General features: G+C 40.9%; 2 protein-coding genes across 5 annotated transcripts in view; one reads left to right on the plus strand and one right to left on the minus strand.

The window, feature by feature from the left end:
* Nucleotides 1-1,280: 1,280 nt before the first annotated feature.
* LOC130178132 (eIF5-mimic protein 2-A-like) lies at nt 1,281-9,449 on the minus strand. Its single transcript, XM_056390266.1, has 12 exons — nt 9,316-9,449; nt 8,608-8,681; nt 7,923-8,099; nt 6,996-7,090; nt 6,831-6,896; nt 6,538-6,673; nt 3,835-3,944; nt 3,436-3,606; nt 2,951-3,097; nt 2,527-2,665; nt 2,236-2,358; nt 1,281-2,003 (listed from the first exon to the last, which is right to left on the minus strand). The coding sequence occupies exons 2-12, from the start codon at nt 8,669-8,671 to the stop codon at nt 1,972-1,974; spliced, it is 1,260 nt and encodes a 419-aa protein (XP_056246241.1). The 5' UTR covers nt 8,672-8,681; nt 9,316-9,449; the 3' UTR covers nt 1,281-1,971.
* A 966-nt stretch (nt 9,450-10,415) lies between these two features.
* myo1b (myosin IB) overlaps nt 10,416-23,908 on the plus strand; it is a 58,761-nt gene continuing 45,268 nt past the window's right edge. For 3 of the 4 annotated variants that reach the window (XM_056389039.1, XM_056389040.1, XM_056389041.1), the window contains exons 1-3: nt 10,417-10,671; nt 20,064-20,210; nt 23,446-23,561. In XM_056389039.1, the coding sequence (XP_056245014.1) occupies nt 20,085-20,210; nt 23,446-23,561 (242 nt within the window). In that variant the 5' untranslated portion in view covers nt 10,417-10,671; nt 20,064-20,084. Of the gene's footprint in view, nt 10,672-20,063; nt 20,211-23,445; nt 23,562-23,908 lie in introns of all 4 variants that reach the window. The other variant, XM_056389038.1, reaches the window with a different exon arrangement.

The raw sequence follows: 23,908 nt of genomic DNA on the forward strand, positions 1-23,908 counted from the left end.
CTTAAAAAATGGGGGATAAGCAAAACAAACAGATGTGTCAGTGCAGTGCGCACAGCTCATTATATGAGAGCATTCTTCAACATGCAGATATTCTCAGTGTCTGTTCAAAATGACACATGGGGAGGTCTGTGTGTGTGGTGTGAGGTGAAGCAGCTGTGGTAACAAGCAGATAACAGTCCCACCAAGATGGTATTGCCAAAGGTTTGCACAGTAACAGGTGGGGTAGGGGGTGGTGGGGCATCATTGCCATTCAGCACTAGCTACATACAGAGGTGCATGCAGGCTCACACACTAAACCTAAAGCTGCCATGTTTCCCTCTGCTGGCGTGTCACTCTCCCAAATTGTTCTTCTGAGCGACTAAATAAAACCAAAAGGCAAAACAAATCCTCCCGGGACAGGTAGGCAGAGAAAATACTTGTGTCGGGTACTTTGTAGTTCTGCCTGTATCTAATACTTTCTAGTCTGGTTTCTTCAAAATGGCATTTTCGATTTGAGCTTGACTCAAACTCTGGAGGGCTTTAATAAGAGGAGGAAGCATCTCTTAAGGACTTACTGCCATCTGTTGGCACTGAGTGAAACTGATTATCAGTAGATAATGCTTTTTGTGCTCTGCTGTGAGGTACAGTATATTTCTTTGAAATATGCATGTTGACTTGGACTAATATGAATCATACCATAACATCGCCAGTGAATTCAAGGTCTGGGTTGATATGTAGAAATTTCTGTTTGTTTGGGAAATCAAAATTAAGTTAGCTGACACTTGAAGATCACTGGCCAGGAATGGGGTTAAATACACACTCAAAATTCTGTTTGTTTGCAGCATACCATAAAAATGAGCAGCCTGTTTTTTATACTTTGTAAATTGACTTGTCCTAATGAATGTGCATGGACCTCCGTTTTCATAACATCTTGAATCACCATCTCACTCTCATTTTTGCATGCTTGACTGAACCATAATTACCATTTAAAGTGGGATAGGACTGAAGTGAATGAGATCGTTGTTTGCACCTCAGGTCACGCAAGCCGGGCTGCCTTTCTTGATTACTTGATTAGGTGAGGCTAGGGATCAACCAATGGAAAATTTCGAGGGAACATAAGTTGATCTGGAACACAACAAATGGATTTCCTTGACCCTTTCCATATGATTGGCTGTCTGTATGACTGCAAATGTATGCTATTTTTTTTTTCTTCTAATTGCTCATAAGAGTTGTCCTTCCTTCACTGCATAATTTGATGTGATTAATCTGTATGTGCCCGGTATGAATAAAAACAGCAGAAATGAAAACCATGAATTTCCATTTATTTTAAAAAGTTAAACTGTATGGTAAAGGAGAAACCCTACAAAGCTAGCATGGTTCTGTTACTTAAGATGTGTGAAGCAATTAAATTCAATTTTATGGGGCATTGCCACCATCACCTTTGAAACAACACAGCTCCATCACCAATAATGGAGACAGTATCTAAAAACCGGCAATAAATTCAGAGTTGTCACATAATTGGCAGAGACATAAAATGAGATTACAAAAACAGTTTGCCTCTCAGAGCACCAAGATATCATGGCTACACAGATAGACCTCTGGCAAGTAAGAGTTCCATGACTAAATACAATAACTGTGAAATATGCCTTCAAACTGGCTAATTTTAAAAGGAACTATCTTTCCAAAACCCCCACCCCCTCCCCTCCCTTTGTTACATGAAAGGGGTTTCAATCTATTTAGCTAACTGTGGCACTGTGACCGGCTCCTGGAGAGTATAAAGGAGAGTACAAGTATTGATTCAGGCCCAAAACATGTAGAAAATAAAAACAGTATTAAAGCCCTTCCATTACAGTTGAACTAGATGTGAGGAGGTAGAGAAGAGATAAGGAAAAAAGAAATATAGACAGACTTCAGTAACAAATCCCTCTACTGCATCTGGTGCTGTGTTTATGTAAAAATACAACTCAAGATGGTAGTTATAGCAAGTGGAGCTCAGTCTGCGTCCTCTTCCTCAGATTCGGACTCTGGAAAAAAGAAAACATCAGTCAGAACTGCGCTCACACATCTGCACAAGAAGCTTTACTACTAATATCACTAAGGCAGAAAGAAAGATGCTGAATGGGGTGCACATCAATTACATCAGTTTGTTATTCGACACAAATGAGACAAAGCACAAACCCTTGCCAAGTTTTTTTGGCCATTTACAGCTGTGGGAGGTAGAAAAGGAAAAACAAAACAAAACGTTGAAGTGCTTACCTTCCTCTGCATTCTTGAGCCATTCAACAAACTTTTTCATCTGTTCAAGGAAAACGCTCTTTCCTTTGGCTAGGTGGGCTTCATTGTACCATTTCAGAATCGCCTCCTCACTCAAGACATCCGCTTTTAAGAATATACAGAAAAAGAAAATGACTAAGAGAACAGATGTACCTGCAGGTGCTTGTCGCCAAGAAGGTTGATGGGTCATTCACATAGCTTCCGACGTGATCTTTTTCTCCCAGTTGTGAGGATGGAAAAAAAGAGCCTTATTTACACAAAAAAACAACTCACCTTTGTAGAGCAGCACAACTATTTTCTGGAAGGCCTTCATGAAATGGATGTTGTCATAACAGTACTCCTGGATCTTCAGCAGGAGAGTAAGTTCAGAGAGGCCCTGGGAGGTAAAGGCCTTCAACAGTGGGCTGTATTGCTGAGAATGTAAAAGAGCGAAAATTCAGACAAGGAGTGGGGGGAGGGTTCAAGATATTTTTATGATTTCTTTCATTGCTTCCTCTGTACTGGTGGAATGGCTTTGGGTTCATAAATCAATTATCTTCTCTGCTAAATTCAAAACCTACAGCAGCCTGGATTTTGAAAAATCTCTAAGGCACAATTTAAGAGTGACATCCCTAAGTTTTTTTTGGATCTCTCGTTTCGGAGTACGTTGCCATGACTGCCACAGAATCAAAGAACAGCAGAGCTATGTAAGTATCACCTTTAAATGTTTGATGGCTTGTTCTGTGACCAGCTCCTCCTTCTTGTTCCACTCCACGGAGCTCATTACACTGGACCAAATTAATCCAATCATCGTCTGCTCGGAGATGTTGTTCTTCTTGATTTCCTCTCGGAGGTAGGTGATGATCTGTGAGGCCCAAGACCAGAGATGTAACACTTATTATTAGCAAAGCAGGCAAACCAATGTCAGCATATGCTGAGACGTATTGCTTATCAAATCTTGCAGAAGTCTCAGGTATGAGAACCCTGGCGGGATACAGGGGCTTGCAGGAGCAGATAACATGTTCAGGTTGAGCAGGCTGATTTCAGCAACTTGTCATTGAGTCACTGCATCTTTTTGTTCAGCACTCCTCAAGACAAAGGGGGGCAGAAGCTAAGTAGAAAGCAATCTTAAGTGGTACACTCAGTGCTGTCATTCAAAAAGGGACTCTGTGTAAATGAAGCTCAAAATGTAACAAGGCTTACATCTCTGAGGGGGTCCCCACGCGACATCTGCTCCTGAAGCTCTTTCTGCAGCTCCTTGCGAGCACCTATGGACTGCTGGTTTCTTGCGAAGTCCGAAAGCTCCTTGAGCCCAGCGTCTGTGAAGTACTTCGAGAAGTGCTCACAACTGCGTTTATTTGCAGGGAACAGCTCCTGAAAAGGCACACAATCAAATATTGAGACAAACCCTTTTCAGCAGACAAGCCTTGTTCATTAATTAAGTACTAGATGCCACAGTAGTTTGGAGCCGGTACATTCATGCTGATTATTAATTTTATTTTCATCAATCTTACGTAGAAAACACAGACACATTGTCAACCTTTTTTGCATTGGGAAGCATAACGCCTAAACCTCGTAAAGACTTCAAGATATCATTCTCACCATGAGCCTGTTGTCCATGCCAACCTTTCGGAGACTGGCAGCAACAGAGTTGATGTCCTTTTCAGAAAGCCAGGATTTGAAGAGTTTTACAGCAAAGCATGCAGAAACACCTGAACAAATGCATAAAAATGTGAGTCAGCTGTTGGTAACAGACCTGCCAGGATAATGTTGAGGCCTGACTAACACGTTGGTAAACACAGCTCCACAGGATGCGATTAGACAGGTTTTTACTGGATCAATGCCTCAAAACATAATAATGCAGTCAACAAAATAAGTTAGAACCACAGGTATATTAAACACGCATCTCTGTCTAAACAAAATACAGTAGGACTTCAGTGAGCAGTGCCAGTTCTATAATGTGATACAGGCAAGACCTTCCTTCCATCTATCATATCTGTTTAAGGGCCTTGATACACCAAGCTGAGTGGCGATCATCATTATCATGGCCCAACTGAAGCTCCATCAACCGCAGTTTTTGTGGCCAATCTTCTTTTCTTTCACAAACAAAAGACAATCAGCAGAAAAAACTTGGTCACAGCTAAGAAAACCCCTAAGCGCCACCTGCAGCTATTTTTCTGGCTGGACCACAACAGCAGGGCCATACCTATAAACACCGCTGTCCATGACTCAAATGACATTCAAAGTAAGAAAAAAAAAAAAAAAACACCTAGCGACAAATATAGCAATTTTTGAGACTTAAAGCAGCTACTTTCCATAGAGGAGAGTTGCCACTAATGCTGCACAAGTGAGAGACACTCCTCCGTGTCTACTCTGTATAGTGAGTGGCAGAGGGAGGGAGCAGCAAAATGTTACCCAGACGGAGGCTGTGTGCTGTGTGAGAGACAAAATAAGAAAGATATTCTGTCGCCTCTAACTTTCTCCCTGAGTGATCATTTTACAAGTAAATATAGCCAAAAGCAGAAACTCCAAGCAGGCTGTCATATGCCTTTTACTCAAAGTGGCTTCAATCTAGTCACTCTACAATAAAGGCCCGATTGATGGAGTGCTGCTGAGATGGTCGTCCTTCCGGCAGGTTCTCTCATCTCTGCCCAGGACTTCTGACACTCTGTAGAGTGACTGTTACTTCATGCCCAGTTACTCAATTTGGCCCGACTGTCAACTCTTGGAAGAGTCCTGGTGCTTCCTAACTTCTTCCATTTGAAAATTATTGACACCACTGTGCATCTGGGAACACACAAGCTTTAGAAATGGCTTTATACCCTTGCCTTGATCTATGTCTGACCATAGTTTTAAGGCAAAGGTCTACGGGGAGTTCCGTGGACTTTATGGCTTGCTTTTTGTCCTGACATCACAAGGAAAATTAAAGTAAACAAGATGCAAGATGATTTCAGTTTTTGAGTTTTTAAATTTGCAAACGTGTTTTCACTTTGTCATTTTGAGTTATTGAGTGCAGATTCATGGGCAAAAAGGGCAATTTTATCCATTTAAAATTAAATCTAATACACAGTAATGTGTGCAAAAAGTGAAGGGGTCTAAATGATTTCTGAAACCACTGTGTTTGTGCTTATATATGCATGTGTATATATCCGAATAGATATATTAAATTTTCTTTTAGCTCTCAAATTATCGATATCAGTAGTGGCCTCAATGATCCAGTAATTGCTGGGCTAGTTTGATCAGTTGCCCTGTGTTGGCAATAGTTCTTTGAGGGTAACTGGGTGTGTTATGGCTTTATGGCAGTTTGGATGTCTGTCTTTAGAATTAACTTTACTGCCAACTAACAATAGCCAGAATGGTTGATGGAGATTTCCCTGAATGTTTATCTTGTGTATTCAGTCATTACTAATTCTCTTGTCATTGGAATTTCAAAGATTAATGTGTAGTATATTTATCTTCGAGAAAAATATAGTAATGCAGGGACAAGTATTGATTTCATGTAAGTAATTAACAAGAGCAAAGCAAACAGCCAAAAGAAAAAGAGGAACGAAAAACAAACAAATCATCTACCCATCATAAGTGTACAACATGACTAAGCCAGTCTGCAAGTGGTGTCATTAGTCACCCCCACATTTACCATTTTGTCAACTCATAAGGAAAAATAAGATCACAATAACAATGTTTATCTCACTGGAGGAGCCACTCAATTTCCTTAATCGAATGATTCCCAATACCTGACATAGAAACTACATTTTATATGCTTAATGCATCTTCATCAGAGTGCCACTGATAACAGATGTGACTGCAGGCATGTATGGCTTTTCCATAGTGTCTGATTAAAACAAAAACCTTTATACTCTCAAGCACTTGTTTGCATGATTGCCTTTCATGCTGTTATTTTTAGACAAATAACTGTACGCCATTTATGCAGGTATAAGATTGTAAACTTAACTGTTAATAAAATGTTAATTCGCACATTAAGATGTTAATTTGCATATTTGTTCTTTAAATTTTAAGAAATCATTGTGAATATGATCAATTGTAAATTGTATTGTTAAAAAATACAGATGTAAAAAAGAGAGCTAGAGAAAACAAAAAGAGCTAGAGAGGATAGTGTTTTAACAATGTTAGAAGAAATCAATAAAGAGGATGGAAAGAAAATAAAAAACACAACAAGGTACAAGATTCTTCCCCTTTTTAGATCTGCATATTTAATTTCAGTCCAGCTGCTTCTACCTGTGGACTATATCAGCTAAACAACCAAAAACACAAGTTGGCATGCATATGAGGCACAGAAGTATGTACCTTCTTTGACCAGGTTCTCATTGAAGAGGCTGCTAAGAATGGATGCAGAGATATTGCCGTTGGCAAGGAGAATTCCTGTTAGCATGGCCAGCTTGTTGCGCTCAGACTCTGTGAAGCCCTTGAGAAACAGCAGCAGCTGCCACAGAGCAAACATATAAACACAGACCTTTAGGCTGAATTGTGAGTCAGACATATAAATATTGGGTTTGAATAAAATGGTCATGAATTCAGAAAACTTGGCCTAGACAAGTGCTGGATGTTCTTGTAAAAATAGCTTTAGCAAAAAAACAAACCTTTTTAATCTCCTCCTCAAATCCTTTCTCCAAGTATTTGTAACGCCTGATGAGCTTGTTAAAGACCTGAGAGGAAACACAAAACATGTTTCATTATTTGCGCTAAATTTGATTTTTATCTTTCTTTTGATAACACTGAACAGTGAACAACACTTTGGTATTCACCTGTGCATATGCCTGCATGGTCTCCATGTCCTCTTGTGCTTTGAAGAGACAGAAGTCTGTGCATGTCACGTCGTCCGACAAGGTACCCCCTGGGGCTGTAAAGAAACACACTTTTTTTCAATTTTGTGAGTGTTATGTCTCAGATGAGTAGCTTAATTTTTCTTAACAGTTTATGTCTACAGTTGCAAGAAACTGAATAAGGAATATAAAAGTATTTTTAATATTTCCATTGTTTTAGCTATGGTATCCAATTCAAGACACCACTGCGGGCACTTGTTTGCTCTTATCCTGGCTAGTTTTAGTCTGATGACGCATATAGTGCTTAGCTGTATAACTGCCGAATTTTATCTCCATCACAACAATAGTTAGGGCTTGGCGATATGACTTCATCATCAATATCACTTATTTCAAACAAGGGCTGATCGATTAACCTAAAAAGTATCAAAACTGATGCTTACAACCTTGGTATAAATTCAGTTAATACTTTCCCCAATGGGTCCGTTCAGTAACTGCCCTTCAAAGAATAGTACCTCGTGTTCAGTCACGTGCCTCCGCTCCATCCAACTAACGTAAGTGTGCATTCACTCAAAGAGAAGCTGATGATATTTATGACACAAGTGCAAACACTGAGCCTCAGCCTCCCTTTTGCTATGTTTATGCCGGGCATCCGCGTGCCTTGCCTCCTGATTGGGTCTTATCAGTCGAGACTACCAGACAGTGGTGAATACAACATGGATAGCAGTCATAATCACACTGCTGAATAGGAAGAGTGCACGGCTACAAAGTACGGGGAAAGTATTAACTGAATGAACCATGAGCACAATTAAGTTGGTGAGAGTTTCTGTTTTTCAAAAATGTCAGTTTTGATACTTTGTAGATTAATTACCCTGCCCTAACGATAATCACACTAGGTGTCCTGCCACTTACCCAGCATTCCACCAGCCACCAGGATGTCGAACAGAGTCTCAGCATAGCGTCGGTAGTCAAGTTTGGCACCAGAGGCATCAAGGAACTTTGCAACAGCTTCCAAATCAGTGCCAGTTTGGTTCAGACCTTGTATGATACTTTCCTGAAACTGGGAAGGGTCGAACCTCTCCTTTTCATCTGTTGAAAACACAGATATTAATTTCAGTTTATCCCTTCCATGTACTGGTGATCTCATGATTCTAAAAGACAGATCCAAAGCCATACTCAGGATGTGAACATCCACAGATTTACACACTTCCTTATTTTGCGTAAGGTAAGCTGTATAGGCCAACACATTTTTAGTTGCTGTGTGAGCTTACTCTTCAGTGGCATTGAAGAATAGATAATAATAAGTGTATATTTATTTGCCACACAACAGTTTTGGGCCAGATACCCATCTTTATGTATGTATGTATGTATGTGTTGAATATTAAGTGAGTAAACAAGTGGGCATGTTCCTCAGTTTGATCACTGAAGACACAATCATATTCCTGTGCTGTTGATTGTAAGAAGGTAATAGGTGAGGTGTTTCTCATGGAACCTGAAGGAGACTTATTGGTTTACAAACCACTGATAAAGGCTATCCAAACAAAATATTCAGTTCTAGTGAGAACAACTGTGTGATTTTTGCCTTAAAGCTTCTTACCTCTTTTCCGAGTTTTAAAACGCTGGCCTGTTAGCGTAGGCTTCTGCTGCCTTTGATTACTCATAAAAAACTCTCTGTAAAGCAAAGGGGAAATTAAATAAGAACAGGATTAAGACAATAAAAATGAAAATAATTTTACCATCCTCTGTGCTCTCTCCATCTATTTGTGAAAACAACTATTCCTGCCATCCCTTCATTTTATTAAAGAAGTGGGGGTTATAATGACACACATTCTACACATATTCTGCACAGAGTTATGTGTGTATAATCACACATGCATTGTGAGTTAAAACAAGCCAGGGGCATGTAATGATCTTTGACTGATATTTGTTAACGTAACAGTTCGAGGTAACTAACATCTTCAGCACTGTAAACGTCACCTCTAGTTAAATGGGATCTGGCGTATTCATAGCGAATGAGTTGGACCAGTGTTCACTGTTACGATGCAAAACGACACGACATTAGTTACCGTTGCGTATTTCCAAAAACACTGGCTTAGCAAAATCTGAGCAAATAACATACAACTGTGACATAAAAATATATGTTTTTGAAGGCAGGCAGAGCCAACACTGATGTCCGACTTCCGATAACACCTGGTAGCGCTCAGGCCGCTTCAGCTTGATGTATTTTCCAGCCGCAGTGTCATAGCACGCTTACATATATGACCCTCCACTCAGTTACATCAACCAAAAACAATCTCCAACTCACCGAAATCCTCTTTATGAGCAAAAACAGTCCGTGAAATAAAAACTAATACCACCGGACACTAGTTCCGCCAGATTCAGGGAAAAGGAAATTGCAGACATATCAGCGCATGCGCATTAGCACGCACTCTATCTGGGTCACCACACTTTGTGTGGGGAGAGTTGAGTTCATAAACTATTAAAAACTGAGAAAATGTTATCTGAATGAAATAACCGGGGTAAATTTACTAAAGAATGTAGTAGTTAATACAATATGGCTGCATGCCCACTCTGCCTGTTATGCAGACTTGACGAATACAACGACAACCCTTGCAACCCCCCCCCCCCCTTACTTTCCGAAGTCATTTAGATAAAGAGTGAATGAAGTGAAGAAATACAACAACTTGAACAGGATAAGTTTCCTGGCAGTAAGAAACAAGAGTTAAAACTCTCTCTATTAACACACGAATCTGACCCAGATGTTGTATCATTAAACAATCGGTCAACATGTCGTTGCGATTTAGACTGAAGACACAGGAGGGGGGTGTTGTGCTGTCGGGTGGATTGCGTATCTGTCTATGGGATGAAGGGAAAGCCTTAATGCTGCGTTACCATTCGCCTCGTAAATCGTGGATCTAATTCCAGGAACTTTTTTGAACATGTTCAGTCAAATATTCTTTTTTTAATTTTTTTTATTTTAACCAAAGTAGGAATTTGTAATAAGTCTTATTAGATTCATAATAGTAGATCAGATAGTTTAAAGCACATTACTTCCAACCCACATCCATCATTTATTAATTTATTTTCCAGAGTCAATCTCCTGTAAAACAAACCCACCCTCTTCATCATGAAAGTCACAAGATGTAAAAAATATTTAGTCATGCTTCCTGAATGTTTAGATATATATTAGAAAATGGCTGGTGTTTTGGGTGGCCTATATGTTTGGCGGGGCTTAGGTTTTGAAAAAGCTTGTGTCCCCATAATATAATCACGACTAGATTAAGGAAGAGTACTTGTACAAAAACAATGGAATGGCAATTATTCCGACAACATTTGAAGGCATCACAACCCAGTCCAGCCCCCCTCCCGCACTGGAGGTGATTAGGGGACGCTGGACTAGCCCAGTGACGCCGCTCCAGCCGCTCCCTACGCCCGGCGGACCATTCAGGCTCAAGTCCACCCAGAGCTCCATTCAAAGTGCTGAGATTCGGATGAGAGCCACGTCCAGCTTCATCCAGCACAGCAGACACGAGTTGAAGTAAAGGCAGCGGGGAAGGGCTTCACGAGCCACTCCAGACTTGGGGAATCACTTCTGGGATCCTACTTTTGTCCGTAGAGTGGATTTAGGACAAGAGGGAGCAAGTCTTGCAGAGATAAAGAGGTAAGTTTGACATCTTCTCTTTCTTGGCTAGATGCAGAAAATGTTACAAATGCGAGCCCTTTCTTTCTGTTCGGGTCGGTTTTGATCCACGGTTGCACCCGCGGCAACTTTTCTTGAAAGTTAACTTTGCATGAGACCGTCCGCTTCACAACTCATTCATTCCTCCTTACTTCGAGGAGTAGGAGGGGGTTGGGATTTTTTGTTTATTTTTCTTTCTCTTTGTGAACGAATTGTAGTTGTTGGAGGATAAAACTTGCAGGGCAGGTTATGTTCGAGTTTAGTTCGGCTGTTTGTGTGTTTCTTGGTCCAAACCAAAGCTCATTAGGCAATGTGAATAAAAAGTGTGATCGCTAATTGCCTACATCTGCGGGATTAAGCACCATCTTTGTCATTCAAGAGTCAAACCACTGCAGACGCAGAGGACAGTAGCAGATGCTCTCAAACTCCTTCCGAGTTCAGTCTTTTTAGATGCTGCGGTCAGCGGCGCTGGTGCACAGCCAAAGCAGGAACAATAACTGCAAATAGTATCATCAAACATTCGTGTCATGAGAGGAGGGGGAGGGGGGGGGGGGGGGGTATAAACTCTGTCTCCACTTTAGGATAACTCTAAAAGCCACTATTCTTCTTTCATGAAGATTATATCCTTAAATTACGTACACTGTGATCTGTGGACACACTTGAATCTAAAGTTAAAAACATCCATGTCAGCTGTAAAAGTGGCTGAACTGACTGAAGGTGCAGAAGGTCCAGTGCTCCCCTGGGATCATAATGGAATACATTACCGCATGAATAAAACTATTCACCTCTCTGAGAAACATCCCAAAGTTCCCCCCTTGTCAAAGTTGACTTGCTTTCTCTCTGCTGAGGTCCCCTGTGGGATCCAGTCTGGAACTCATAGAATGAAACAAAGAGGGGAATACCATATGGGAAGGAAGCTATGGTGGCTTAAGAAAAAAAAAAAGCTAACGCTGTAATATTAAATACACTGCTATTACATCAGATAAAAAAGATGGCTAAAACCACAGAAGTCATTATATTATCGGAAAAATTCTACAAAGTCCTTATTGAATCCCATAAAAAGTATTTTTTATGTATTTTAGGAATAATCCTTTTATTATTGGTTTCAACACAGTCCTGTTTAGCTCAGACTTGCATGAAAAATATTTTATTAATGCATGAATGGGAGTCGATTTCTAACAGACCTGATTTCATATCAGAGTCATGGCCCACAGAAACTGCTGATTGTAGTCAGTCTAAATATAAATTAGTCCTTGACTTTGGCTTTTATTTATTTATTTTTTGTCCCAGACTGAGTATTTACAATCTATAATATTCATGTTTCAGAAGTATGCAGACATAACTGATTCAAAACACGAATGCAGTGGAAACGTAACAAACTCACAGGCTCGTTCTGCTTTAAATGTTCTAGTTTGTAGTTTGATTGCCTTGTGATGCAAGATTGTTTCTGCTTTGAATCCTGCAGCTTTTCAACTCATAATTCCATTTGTGAACGTGAAATCCCAAGAGGATCAGATAAGAACTTTTTTTATTTTTTAAGGATTGTGTTTCTCTCTTTGTGGTTTTCCACAAATATGTCCCGCCTCTGTTGGCCAGAGTCTCAGTTGGGAAACCAGATGGGAACTTTATTACCCGCACTGATCAAACAAACAGTGATGTAAGATGACTGTGAAAGGTAGTGTGTGGTAAGCCTTCTGAGTTACAGAGAGACTCCTGGAAAAAGTAACAACCGTTTAGCTCAGACTTGGATGATGGCAGTGTGTGGGACTGTTGGCCAGTCTAGTAGCTCTACTCAGTGTGAGCTTGTTGGCCTGTGTGTTTTAAGTTGCAACAGCTTTTTCTAATGTGCCAAAAGCCTCTTCATGAACACCGTGGGGTGAGATGCTATGGTCTAATGTGGTGTGTGTAGAGGACCAAAGTCCCTCAGCCGGTGCCATGGTGATGAATAGTGTTTGAACTTGTCTACCCGTGCAGCTTAGTGTAGTGAGGCGTGTGTCTTGTGTTAGCCCTGCATCAACGGAGGCAGACAGGAGCACACATATGCAGATCCACTGACTGGACCTGTAAAAGCCTTCAGCAGGCTCTCTTACATGAGGATTTTCTGATGCCAGGAAGCATCAAAACTCCTCTGAATGCTACGTAGTTACCTTTTGCTATAAAGCAGATCTTATAGTGAATTTAAAAAAATATCTTTGTTAGTTTGGAGTTAAAAGGGTAAAACTCACACATTGTCTTCAAATTTGACATCCTAACAAAGAGGTTTTCCCTGTGCTGTCTCACTCAGAAAGATTCTCAGCCCTTCAACTTAACTGCTTAAACTTTACGTCTTTTGCCTCTCTTAAGCGACCCGGTGTAATAATGCTGTACATTTTGATTCAGCTCACTGTTGCTTTGTTAAGTCCAGTACAGCTGCTTTCTCCATTCACTTATGTGAACCCAAGCCAGACCAAGTGTTTGACTGCCTGTTGTGCAGACATCGCTGAAGCTGCCTACTAGCTGGAACATTTGAGTGTATTCATGTAATACAGTGAAAAATGTTGCAGCCTTGCAGGCTTCTCCTGTGTGCTGTTATAAAAAAAGCAGATGAGTCACTTTAGAGCTGTTGTTACTGGTGAAGTTCAACATTGTGAACCCTGAGGAACAGGAAAGAAGAACATTGATTGCATTAATCGTAGAAAAATACCTTTTTGTAGGTAGGGCTAAGGTTTTTTTTATGTAAAACACTACCCTCATCACCTAAGTAAACCCCAGCATCAGGATGCAAGTGTCCGGTTGCTACAGTAGCAACAGTGTCTCCATTACAGTGAGAAATCTGGACCTGTCATTGTTTAGATCTTTTACCTCTCTAATCGTTTTAAAGCATTACATGCTATCTGTGTGGATAAATGTGAACATGTTTTATGTTCTGTTGCTTATGGAACATTACTTTACATTGCTGTTTAGAGCAGCCAGTTGAAAATGTGTCTAGCACAAAATTAGCTTCCACCTGTTTTGTGATGCAATTTGAAATTGGTCATAAAAGGCTCATAGCTTTCACATAGTCTATCCATTGTGTGCAGATCAGGGACATCTTGGCACACTTAACCAGTGCTGTCCCATTGCTCATGAAGAGAAGGGGAGGGATGGCAAACATCAATCTGCTCCATTTGTGAAAATACATATAAAAAGCCACAGATGGCTTGATTTCAAGGGTTTTCTTGATAGCATTACATATTTATAATGAAATAAGCATCCATCAAAGCATAGGGGTAAATAATAAAATAAAATTCCATTTAGCTTCTTCTGTTGTCCTCATATTGTGCATGATGGCTCACTGTCACACTTGAGTAAACCAGGGCCTTCATTTTATTTCAACTGCATTTTTTGGTGGCAAATTCAGTTCATTCCAGTGGAGTTGCCACGATAATTGGATTCACTTGCGGGGGATAAGTAAACCCAAGCCAGTTTTTCACATGAAGCTCAACTTGGGGGAAGTTTGACATGTGAATTTGCACCATTGACTGATAACAAGCTGTCTTGACAGTGCTGACCCTTTGAGGGATGGTGAGCCAGAGTCCAAAACGGAGTAGGTTATTGTAGCTTATTAGCGCCATTGCACCTTTCACTTTTATTTAACCTCTTCTGTTAGAGTATAAACTGCTCCACAAAAGAGTAATGGTTTTCAGACAGGAGTCAATGATACAAATATGTGTTTTAAATAACTTGTGTGAACTTTGTCTGTATTAGCAACCAAGCCGAGCTAATGAGCTTGCTAACTGACCGTTAGCTAGCTTGTTATCCAAGAGAGCCTTATTTCCACAAGTTTTCATTTAACCAAATGGTGTAATGTGGTGACCAAATGTCAGGGGGTGTAAACAGCACATTACAGAGAAAATAGACAGGCAGCTATTGAGGCCAACTAGAACCAAACCAGCTGGATAGTGTATAAGCGGTTAGCTTGCCAAATATAGCAGTTCAGTAACTAGATTAATTTTGCTGTGCCTACAAATCAAAATGTCTGCTGTGAGAAAAGCTGCCTAATGATCACATTTTGATTCAAATGATGTTAAAACCTAATTGCTGTGTCACCTTTTTCCAACTGAAGCCTGCCCACTTCAGATCAGTGAACTGCACAGCCAAAAAAACCCAAATACAGAAATCACTCATGTGACATTACCAGAATTGTTCCAACTTTGGCAGATCATTTTGCGATCATGTCGGAAGTAATCTTTCATAGTAAGAAGCTGAAGAAAATTAATGTTGTCAGGGACAGTTATTCCTATCAGTCATCTGGTCTCTTTTCAATGAAGATTGCATGTGGCATGTGGTCAGAGGATTAATTACGCTGTGGTTGTTTGATCCTTTGTCATCTTCACTGCCAGCTGTAGGCTAATGTGTTGGATAGCTACCAGTCTTGATGTGTCCTTGCTGTTTGAGCTGTATTGTAAATAAAGGGCAGTATTTGTTTGGATTACAGGTTTATGTTTAACCAGACCTTTTATAATTGTGTGGCATGAAAACAAAACTTGTCTCACACACAACTAAGCTAATGGAGAGTGATCTGTGTGATCTTAGCCTTATCATAGTGTATGTGAAAATTTTACAGTGTTAAATGTGTGCAGTTTTGACGGAAGACAGAAATCACCAGTTCACAATCATTAAGTGCAAAACGTTTTCAGTTTGTTCAGTCTGCAGTGTGGCAGCAAGTGGAGTGACTGCCAGTTTTTGTCAGCCTTTGCTCACGCTCACTCACACACCACCTGGAGCGGTGTTGAGGACTCTGGATTCCAGGTCACTTTCCCAGGCAGCTGCTCGCTCTCTGCCCCTCTAAACCTCTGTCCTCTCTGCTCGGGCCTGCTCTTTGGCAGAGCCCCATGCCCTGCTGCTGCTCCATTAGGGAGGGCTTTAATCTCCATCATTGCCAGCAGCCTGTGATGTAGTGACTCTTCTGCCCCGTGACAATGCCAGGCTGATATGATGGGGAATTTTCAGACTATTACACTGCAGAATAGATTTTTATCACCACTTGTTTGCACATAGATGCCACTGTCTTCTCAAACAGCCGCTCCCAAGGTAGAATGACACCAATCATCTCAGTGTGGCTCACACAGCACCCCTTTGCTTTCCCGCAGACCACATGTCATTGCAGGCTGCTGGCTTTGTTGACCATGATGAACATTTTTACTATTTCAAAACTGATAAACACTGAGCTCTTTTACTCGTAATGAAGTACACGTATCCTAACAATTAACAGCTGGTTCATTGACTCTTTCACCGCTTATGCATTGTGCATATTTTTGCATGTGAGTGCTTGCACGGTTGTTGACCTTTTGGTTGAGCAACTTTCCTCCTTGCTGAAGGACAGAAAAGAACACATAGCCTCAGTCTAAGGCATGTAAATAATATATGTACATTTAATGGTGTTTTTTCATAAATTTCCCCAATAGCCTGATCTTGCTGGGAAATCTAGGTCAGTGTCAGAGGCAGGAAGCAAAGCATGTATCATAATATTGTTGGTGACATGCGTTGAAACCCTGGGCCTAGCCCACCCATCAATAATAGACTCAAGATGATTAAAAACTCTCACTCATGTTTTGTTTTTCCGTTGGGCAACTTAGCTCTTCTAAATACAGCACTATAATCTGTGATCAAATCCCAATTTAATATTTAATCATGTGACGTGCACTGAATGTCCTATGTAGGATCAAAACGGTGACTCAGTACTGACCTTCTCCTCACATCTAGTGAGCGCTGTGTGATCTTGTCAGAATGCTTCATATTGTGCGACACCAGTGGGAGGGAGGGAGGTATTAACATTGAATTTATCTTGCTGATAGGTGATGAATAATGGCAGACGGTTTACCAGGAAGTCCTCAAAAAGTAATCATTAAGAATTGCTATGAAACACTGTCCCTTTTGCCATTACATGCACCCACCATTCCTGCAAAGCACAGTTACAAAGTACGGTTAAGTTTCCATTCAGGCCCAGCAATATATAAAGGTTTTTTTTCCTCAACAGAATATGTTCACGATTCTTTTGTCACATAAGTCTAAGTCAGCATGTAATGCTCCAGATTTAAATGATGTGTAAACCACTTTAGTTGTCACAGGCACATGGTCTCTGTGCCAGTCAGTTTTGGAGAGCACACTCAGTTAAGGTGACATGCATCCAGGCCGAGGGCATTTGGCCATAAATTTTGCTACATCACTGATTCATGAGATTTAGATTTGAGATTAATAGCAGCTAAACCATGTGGCCGCATGTGATGCTTGCCTCCTAAACATCCATCAGAGAGATTGATTAAATCTCTCTGATACAAAATGCATCAGAGAGATTGATAAAGCAGGACACTTCTAATCCAGTTTCTGAGTAATTCGCCTTAGGTTCATACTGGGGTCATTTTCATTTAGCTTGATAAAAATTAGTGTGTTTTTATTTTATTTTTTTTAATATCTGAAATCAAAATAAAAGGTTGGGGGTATTTTGTCCTTCATATGTAGCAAACCACAAAATCAATGTATTTAGTTTTTAACATTTACCAATACTGACTACTTATATTCCTCATCACTCTACCACTGAGCATTGAGGATAATCCCCTGAGTTTAATCAAGGCCGTCAGGTTTTCTCTCATTCTCTCACTTTTGATCCAGCACAGTTAGCAGCAGGCAGCAACTCTTATTAATGGGACAGTGTCGCTGGCTGCCTGGAAGCCAGTTGCAAATCTGGGGTAGTGGGTTATCAGCAGAGGAGCTAAGGGCATCCGGCGCCCAGGCTGCAGACAGATGCAATATGTTGTTGGTCAGCATGGCACAAGCACTCGGGCGACACAGACACATAGTGTGCTCCCCCAGGCTTCAGCATCTGTTTTCTGTTTAAACTCTTGTCTGGTCATACCAGAGACTAGACTCAGCACTGTCACTGTTGCATGTCTGTGCGCTTACTGTTAGGCAGTAGCAGTAGCTGGGTAGTTAATAGGGTTCTACTGAGAAAGAAATTCAGCCATGACCTCATCTGCTAGGACTGATCAGGAAAACTTGGTTGTGATTGGCCAGGGAGTGCAGTCCTGGAACACGTACGCAGCATGCTCTCATCCGCACCACTGCCCGCAAACATCATCTGATGCTCTGGATCGGGCTACTGATAGTTTATGAAGTTGACTTTATCTATGTACAACACATCTTATTGTTAGAGAAAGCTGCTCTCAGTTCCGTCTATGCAATGTGTGGATGTTCTCCATCCACTCATAAACCTAGTGGCATGTGAGAAATGAGAAATATATGAGAAATGTGGAAAGCAACCAAAATGAAATTCAATTTAAAGGAAACAGAATAATAACAATAATAATAATAATAATAATAATAATAATAATAATAATAATAATAAAAAAATCACCTTCAGGGCAGGAATGCTGGAGCAAAGCGGCAGCAAGATGAAGCTCTAGTGAAAGATAGCATATGGCATGAGGCCACGGAGCAGGTGATTGCTGTTTCATCTCTCCACGGTATCAGTGACCCCAGTGACCATGTTAAAAGGAAATAACTTGATTTAAAACTGCACTGCAGACAACCAAAGCAGCTGGTAGACATGAGCCGTCACTGGGAAAGTTTTGGCACAGTGCCATCAGACCAACACACTACACCAGTCAGTGGGCACACTGTAAAAGAGTTCATTTGACTATGGGTTGATAAGTGAGCATATATTTCTCCCTCTGCTTAATATATCCATCAGAGTCAAGATCAAACTCTTGGCAACTTTGTAGCATTAAAGCCATTTAAATGTTTTAATTGCAAATGAACATAAATCATTTTGCAATGTTCTTCTTCATCTTTTAAAAGTTTTGTGGGAGTGAGTGGCTTTGGAACTTGCCTCCGACTAAGAGCCTGGCAGCTTCTTTATGGGCCAATAACACTGTGCCCTGCAGGGGAACAGAGGCCAGAGAAAAACTGAAATGAAAGCCTACACTGGGAATCTGTTTTTTCAGGAATGTCATGCTGTTCCTAAGTTGCCGCTAAAAGCTGGTGTGACAGCTGATCAAGAATTATGCCTTTGAAAGAAAGTGATGGTTTTCTTATTTAATGTTGGAGCTTCATGTCTTCCTGTTCTGGCTGTCCACCAACTCTTTCAGATCACTTATTGTATCACCCTCTGAACCAGCTCTTTAATCCCCAAACTATATGTCTGTGTATTCACTGTCAGACTATATATAAAACATTTGTGTGAGGTGAATCTATGGAGAAGATGTGTCGTGTCAAGAGTGTCACACATTACTGCTTTATTCATTGAAACAAGTATCAAACATCAAAGTGCATTAAAAATATGTAGCCTTGCTATATTATCATCTGGTGCAAACCAGTGTCTATTTCTGCCTATACAAAAAGAGACATCTGTACTGCAACAGCATCGAACAATAGATGACTACATGGCCTCATCCATTGGCCTGATGTGGACAGTCTGTCACAACTGCAGACATTGAGTTTTTGCTGCAACAAATCCCTGTGTCAAGGCCCTGAATGTATCCTAGGCCTCTCTTTTATCTCCAGCCCTATAGCATTGGGATTACCGTCCCAAAGGAGAGGGGAGGCGACACTAGACTGAAAACTGCCACCCCCAGCACTGTTTTTGTCATTGTGCTCTCCAGCCCAGATCCTTTACTGCCCCCAAATATTATATCGAGTCAGACGACAAAGAACTATGAAGCAGTTTACTGTTTTCAGGGAGGGGGGCATTTCTTTGATTTATAAGATGTCCTGAAACAGGAGCCTATTACAGCTGAGCTGACACCCAGAGGTCAAGAGCAAAGTTCTTCAGTTATGTAATAGCCTATGGGATGTTCTCACATGCCAGAGGAAAAGACTGAATAGCCAATCAAAAGGCCACGCTCCTCTCCCTGGAGTCAAACTGCTGCTGTACAAACATGTCCACCCCAAAGTTTATTTGTATTGGCTAAGTTTAGGACTGTTTATATTCTGGTCAGAGAATATGTCTTAAAAAACTTTGCCAGCGACCTCACAAATAATAGACAACAAGCATAAAATAATGGCCTAATAGTTGTAATAAAGTGATACTTCTCTTGAAGCAGTGTTTCGCATCATGTTTGCGAGTATCCTCGACGTCTAAAAAAACAAGCTAAGTGCATTTTCTTCCTCACAAAGCATATGCAAAACAGATAAAATAACAATTTAAATTTTCCATTATTTACCTCCATATTGGCTTGTTGGCAGTTTTCCTTTTCACTGGCTGTTCTGGCTCATTGTGACATGGAAAAAAAACAAAACGGGGGCTGACTCATAAACACATCTCTCCATAGCGCTTTGGGCCAAAACCTCCACAGGATACCTTTTTAGTTTCGCAATATGTGTGATGTGTCTCTTCCTTCCCCCGTTTTTCTGTGCAGGGGGGGACACCTGCAGCCAAGATGGAGGTGAAGACGTCACTCCTAGACAACATGATCGGGGTGGGCGACATGGTCCTCCTAGAGCCCCTGTCTGAAGACTCGTTCCTCGAAAACCTGAAGAAACGCTTTGACCACAATGAGATCTACGTAAGTCTACTGTTTTATATTCAAATGATAATTGTATGAATGTAACTGAATGTCATTTGAGTAGCAGTGTAACAGTATAGTGACTCTGGACACACTTTATGTGATTGTAAGAGTCACTTTAAGTTAGTCTTCTGCCTCTAAAGTCTGTTATAGAAGGCTTCACCAAGGAAACATGCAGATACAATTTCATAACCCCATTGTTCCACCATTTCCTCACTCATTTTAGCCTTGGCTACAGAAGTGGCACAGATACAGAGACCACAGTAACCAGCCAATCAGTAAATCACATCACCAATGAATGTAGATGATGCCTTTAAATGAGGCGTGAAATCCAGAGCTCAGGGACAAGGAGAGGCTGGCAGCCTGGTTAGGCTGTATATCTAGAAAAAAAAAAAAGGGGGGGGGGGGGTTTGTGAAACCATCATCCCTGCATCAGACAATTGGTTCTGGGTTTAGTGCTGTGGCCCTCCACGATTCTTCTGCTCTGCAGGTCGGCTCCTGTAGATGCCAGCCGAGATGATTACAGCTCTGCTCCGGCTGCTGTTGGCTCACAGGGCCCAAGGGATGATGTCACCTCATATAGCAATGATTGCCTTAGTGGTGGTCTAGATATTTTGCTGAGATGCAGCCCACATCCTGCTGAGGAATTGGAATGGTGTTTCTACTTTTTAGATGCCCTTGGAGCTCAGAGCTTTCTATTTCCTGTGTGGCTCTGACCTAAATGTCGTGGAGTAGTTAACCGTGCACAGTGCTTTTTAAAGTAATTTATGTAACACATGCTCCTCCAAGAGAGGTTTTAGTTACACTGGTGAAAATTCTTCTGATGCTCCTCTTTTTACTTTAGTACTGACTGCACATGAAGTGAAAGTTAAAAAAAAAAAAAAAAAACATTCATGGAAAGGTGGGAATCACATGGTTCTGGGTCCATAATTGAAGCTTTTTGGTGGCATAAAAACTGCACCTCAAGATTGATGACCAAGAGAAGCTCTGAATCCTATACTTATCCAATAAATCTGTGGTGTACAATCCTTGCATGTGAATGCATTTTCCCCTCTGTGGAATCATTCCTTACAAATGGCCCCAACCCCCACCCCAAACTATCATATGACAGCTCAGGGCAGAAGAAACATGGCTTTGTTTTCCAGAGGGACAGCGCATCATGTATCCAATAACTTAAGTGGAAAATCAAAGGGAATGAAAATCGCCCTGCTAACTGCTTGTTATGTATCACTGAGCAAGAGGAATTACTGAGAACGTCAGTGCTACTCAAAGTTTATTCAACTTGTAAAGCCCTCCCCATTTTTACCTATGACTCTGCGTTGTGACTTTCGTGATTAGGTGTATTGCCTTTTCTTTTTCCACACCAAAACTGCAGCAGGATGAAATGGCACCTCATGAAATGGCATTCACGTAAATTAATTCTCTGAGTTGTAATTAACAGATGTCCTGATGTGTTATAGTAACCATCAAAGTCTTATTTTCATGACAGTTCAGGTTAAGAGATCACAGTCCCTAACCTATATTCTTTTTACGTAGCAGCTGATCTGTCAGCCCCAGCCATTTTTAATTCATCATGACTTCATGACTCTAAGTGACTTGTCACATCCAACTCCCAAGTTGTCACTTGATAAGCAATTATATTTTTCTCATAAACAGACAGATGAATAGGTACATTGTCTTGCACATAGATCCTAAACTCTGTGTGTTTTGTGGTTTAGAAGCTGAGTGACAAAAAGAAAGAAAATTGGATTAATTTATGTAGCTGCTGGGCATACGATGTGTCATCCAAGCAGCTGTAATATTCATGTAGCAGATGGAGTTTTATAACAAGCAGGAAGGCATCTCTACAAATGCAAAAGGAAGAAAAGATAGCGCAGCATGCATGATGCTGTGTGCATTATTGGTGTGTGCTGATGAGACATGACACTCATTTCAGTTTTAACCTTAGGCTACAAAGCCACCCCAACCTTTTTACTGCAGTGGAGGAGGTCAAAAGATTGCTGAGAAACCTTCCTGAGGAAAATGAGCTACATGATACTACTAGCAGGCAGGGGGGCAGAAATGGAAAAAAAAAACAAACAATATAAATATATGAAGACCGGGGCTTTTTGGCCCCATCATATTTTTGGTTTTACCTTACTTGCTTTGGATTTAGTGTGTTAAAAGCCCCCAATTCATAGCTGTTTTAACACCAATTTTCTGAGATGTCAGACGGTTCGTGATTTGTTAGATGATCTCCATACTTGTTAAACAATGTTTTTGTGCTTTATTCTTTTGGCCAAGAGAATCCCTCTATTAATGCATGATACTTTTGTTTACATTGCACACACTCTTTCCCTTTTGTACCTGTCCTCTGCACTTGAAAAGGCCTCATTCTGCCTCTGGTGTGCTATCAAACGAGAGGCTGTGGGAGGTTGTGGTGTTGCCACGGGGAAGGCCATGCTCCACTCTTCTCAGAGTGGGTTATGCAACAGCCATTACCATGGAAAGCAAAGAAAATGTTTCAGGTTGATGTTTGAAAGTGCTATCTGGGCTCTGTTTTGAGCGTAGGAGGATGATAAAGATGATTGCTTGGTTACATTTGCTTTCGAAAATATCTGACAAGTGTTATTTGCTGAACAGGACTTGTGAGTGTTACATAAAGGTGTTATTTTATGTGAAACAGAGAAAGCAGTGCTTAAATGTGATTAAAAACCCACTGCTGACAATTTGGATATCTTGCATTTTAATTACATATTATGCAGGTGACTGATGTGACAGTTTTTTTTATTTTTTTTATGGGAAACATGAAAGATTTTCATTTCTTTCAGTTTAAGTTGTTTTTATTGACGCCAAATGCTAATATCTAGGTCTGATATTGGTATGGCAGCATGAACACTTGCACACGCACACATACACTTACACATACCCTCCCTTAGCATCATGACCTCTTCGCACTGTGTTTACTGCCCGGCCCACAGATTCCATGAACCTTTCATTTTATCTGTCTTCAGTTTCACTTCAGGCATTGCATGTCTCAACATTGCATTAGTAATACCCAGCTGAGAGAAGCTGACAGCAGCAGAATTCCTCCTGCCTCGACTCAGCAATTAACACCCAGATGGACAGAAGGGAGGAAAGGTTGTTGGAAACAGTGCTCCTGTCAGTCTGTGCAAAACCTGAGGAAATGTCTTGTGGATTCACACTCACTGTCGTCTCCCCCCCCCCCCCCCCTTTATTTTCTTCTCCCCCACAGACATACATCGGCAGTGTGGTGATCTCTATGAACCCCTACAGGTCCCTGCCCATCTACACACCTGAAAAAGTGGAGGAGTACCGCAACAGAAACTTCTATGAACTTAGTCCACACATGTGAGTTCTCCCTGGTCCTTTCCAAAACCAGGTTTTAAATTTGATTTCTTTCATTTGAAATCTTTTTTGTTTTTGTTTTTTTGTTACTGAGGATGGCACTTCACAAAAAGTATTTTTCAAGGCACTGTTAGTTTGAATGAGTTGAGCAGGAGCTGTCATATGTTGAATCTGTTGAGGATACAGTGTATTGCAAACCTCTGTGAGGATTATCAGTGTGGACCCGGTGACTAACGCGGATGGCTAGGGGCGGACTGAGATCAGAGGGACACTAGCTCTTGTGTAGAGAGTCCGTCTGCAGCTTCTGCCGGCCATTCAGCACCGTGGCATGCCATCTGTCCATTGGCAAC

Source organism: Seriola aureovittata, chromosome 11, assembly GCF_021018895.1.
Source record: "Seriola aureovittata isolate HTS-2021-v1 ecotype China chromosome 11, ASM2101889v1, whole genome shotgun sequence".
Lineage (NCBI taxonomy): Eukaryota > Metazoa > Chordata > Actinopteri > Carangiformes > Carangidae > Seriola > Seriola aureovittata.

Excerpts from the sequence above, each read along its gene's own strand:
- LOC130178132 (XM_056390266.1), bottom strand. The coding sequence starts at position 8,671 with ATGAGTAATCAAAGGCAGCAGAAGCCTACGCTAACAGGCCAGCGTTTT. Across the intron at positions 8,100-8,607 it reads TTTTAAAACTCGGAAAAGAG|ATGAAAAGGAGAGGTTCGAC; the intron begins GTAAGAAGCTTT and ends TGTTTTCAACAG. Across the intron at positions 7,091-7,922 it reads GGTGGCTGGTGGAATGCTGG|CCCCAGGGGGTACCTTGTCG; the intron begins GTAAGTGGCAGG and ends GTTTCTTTACAG.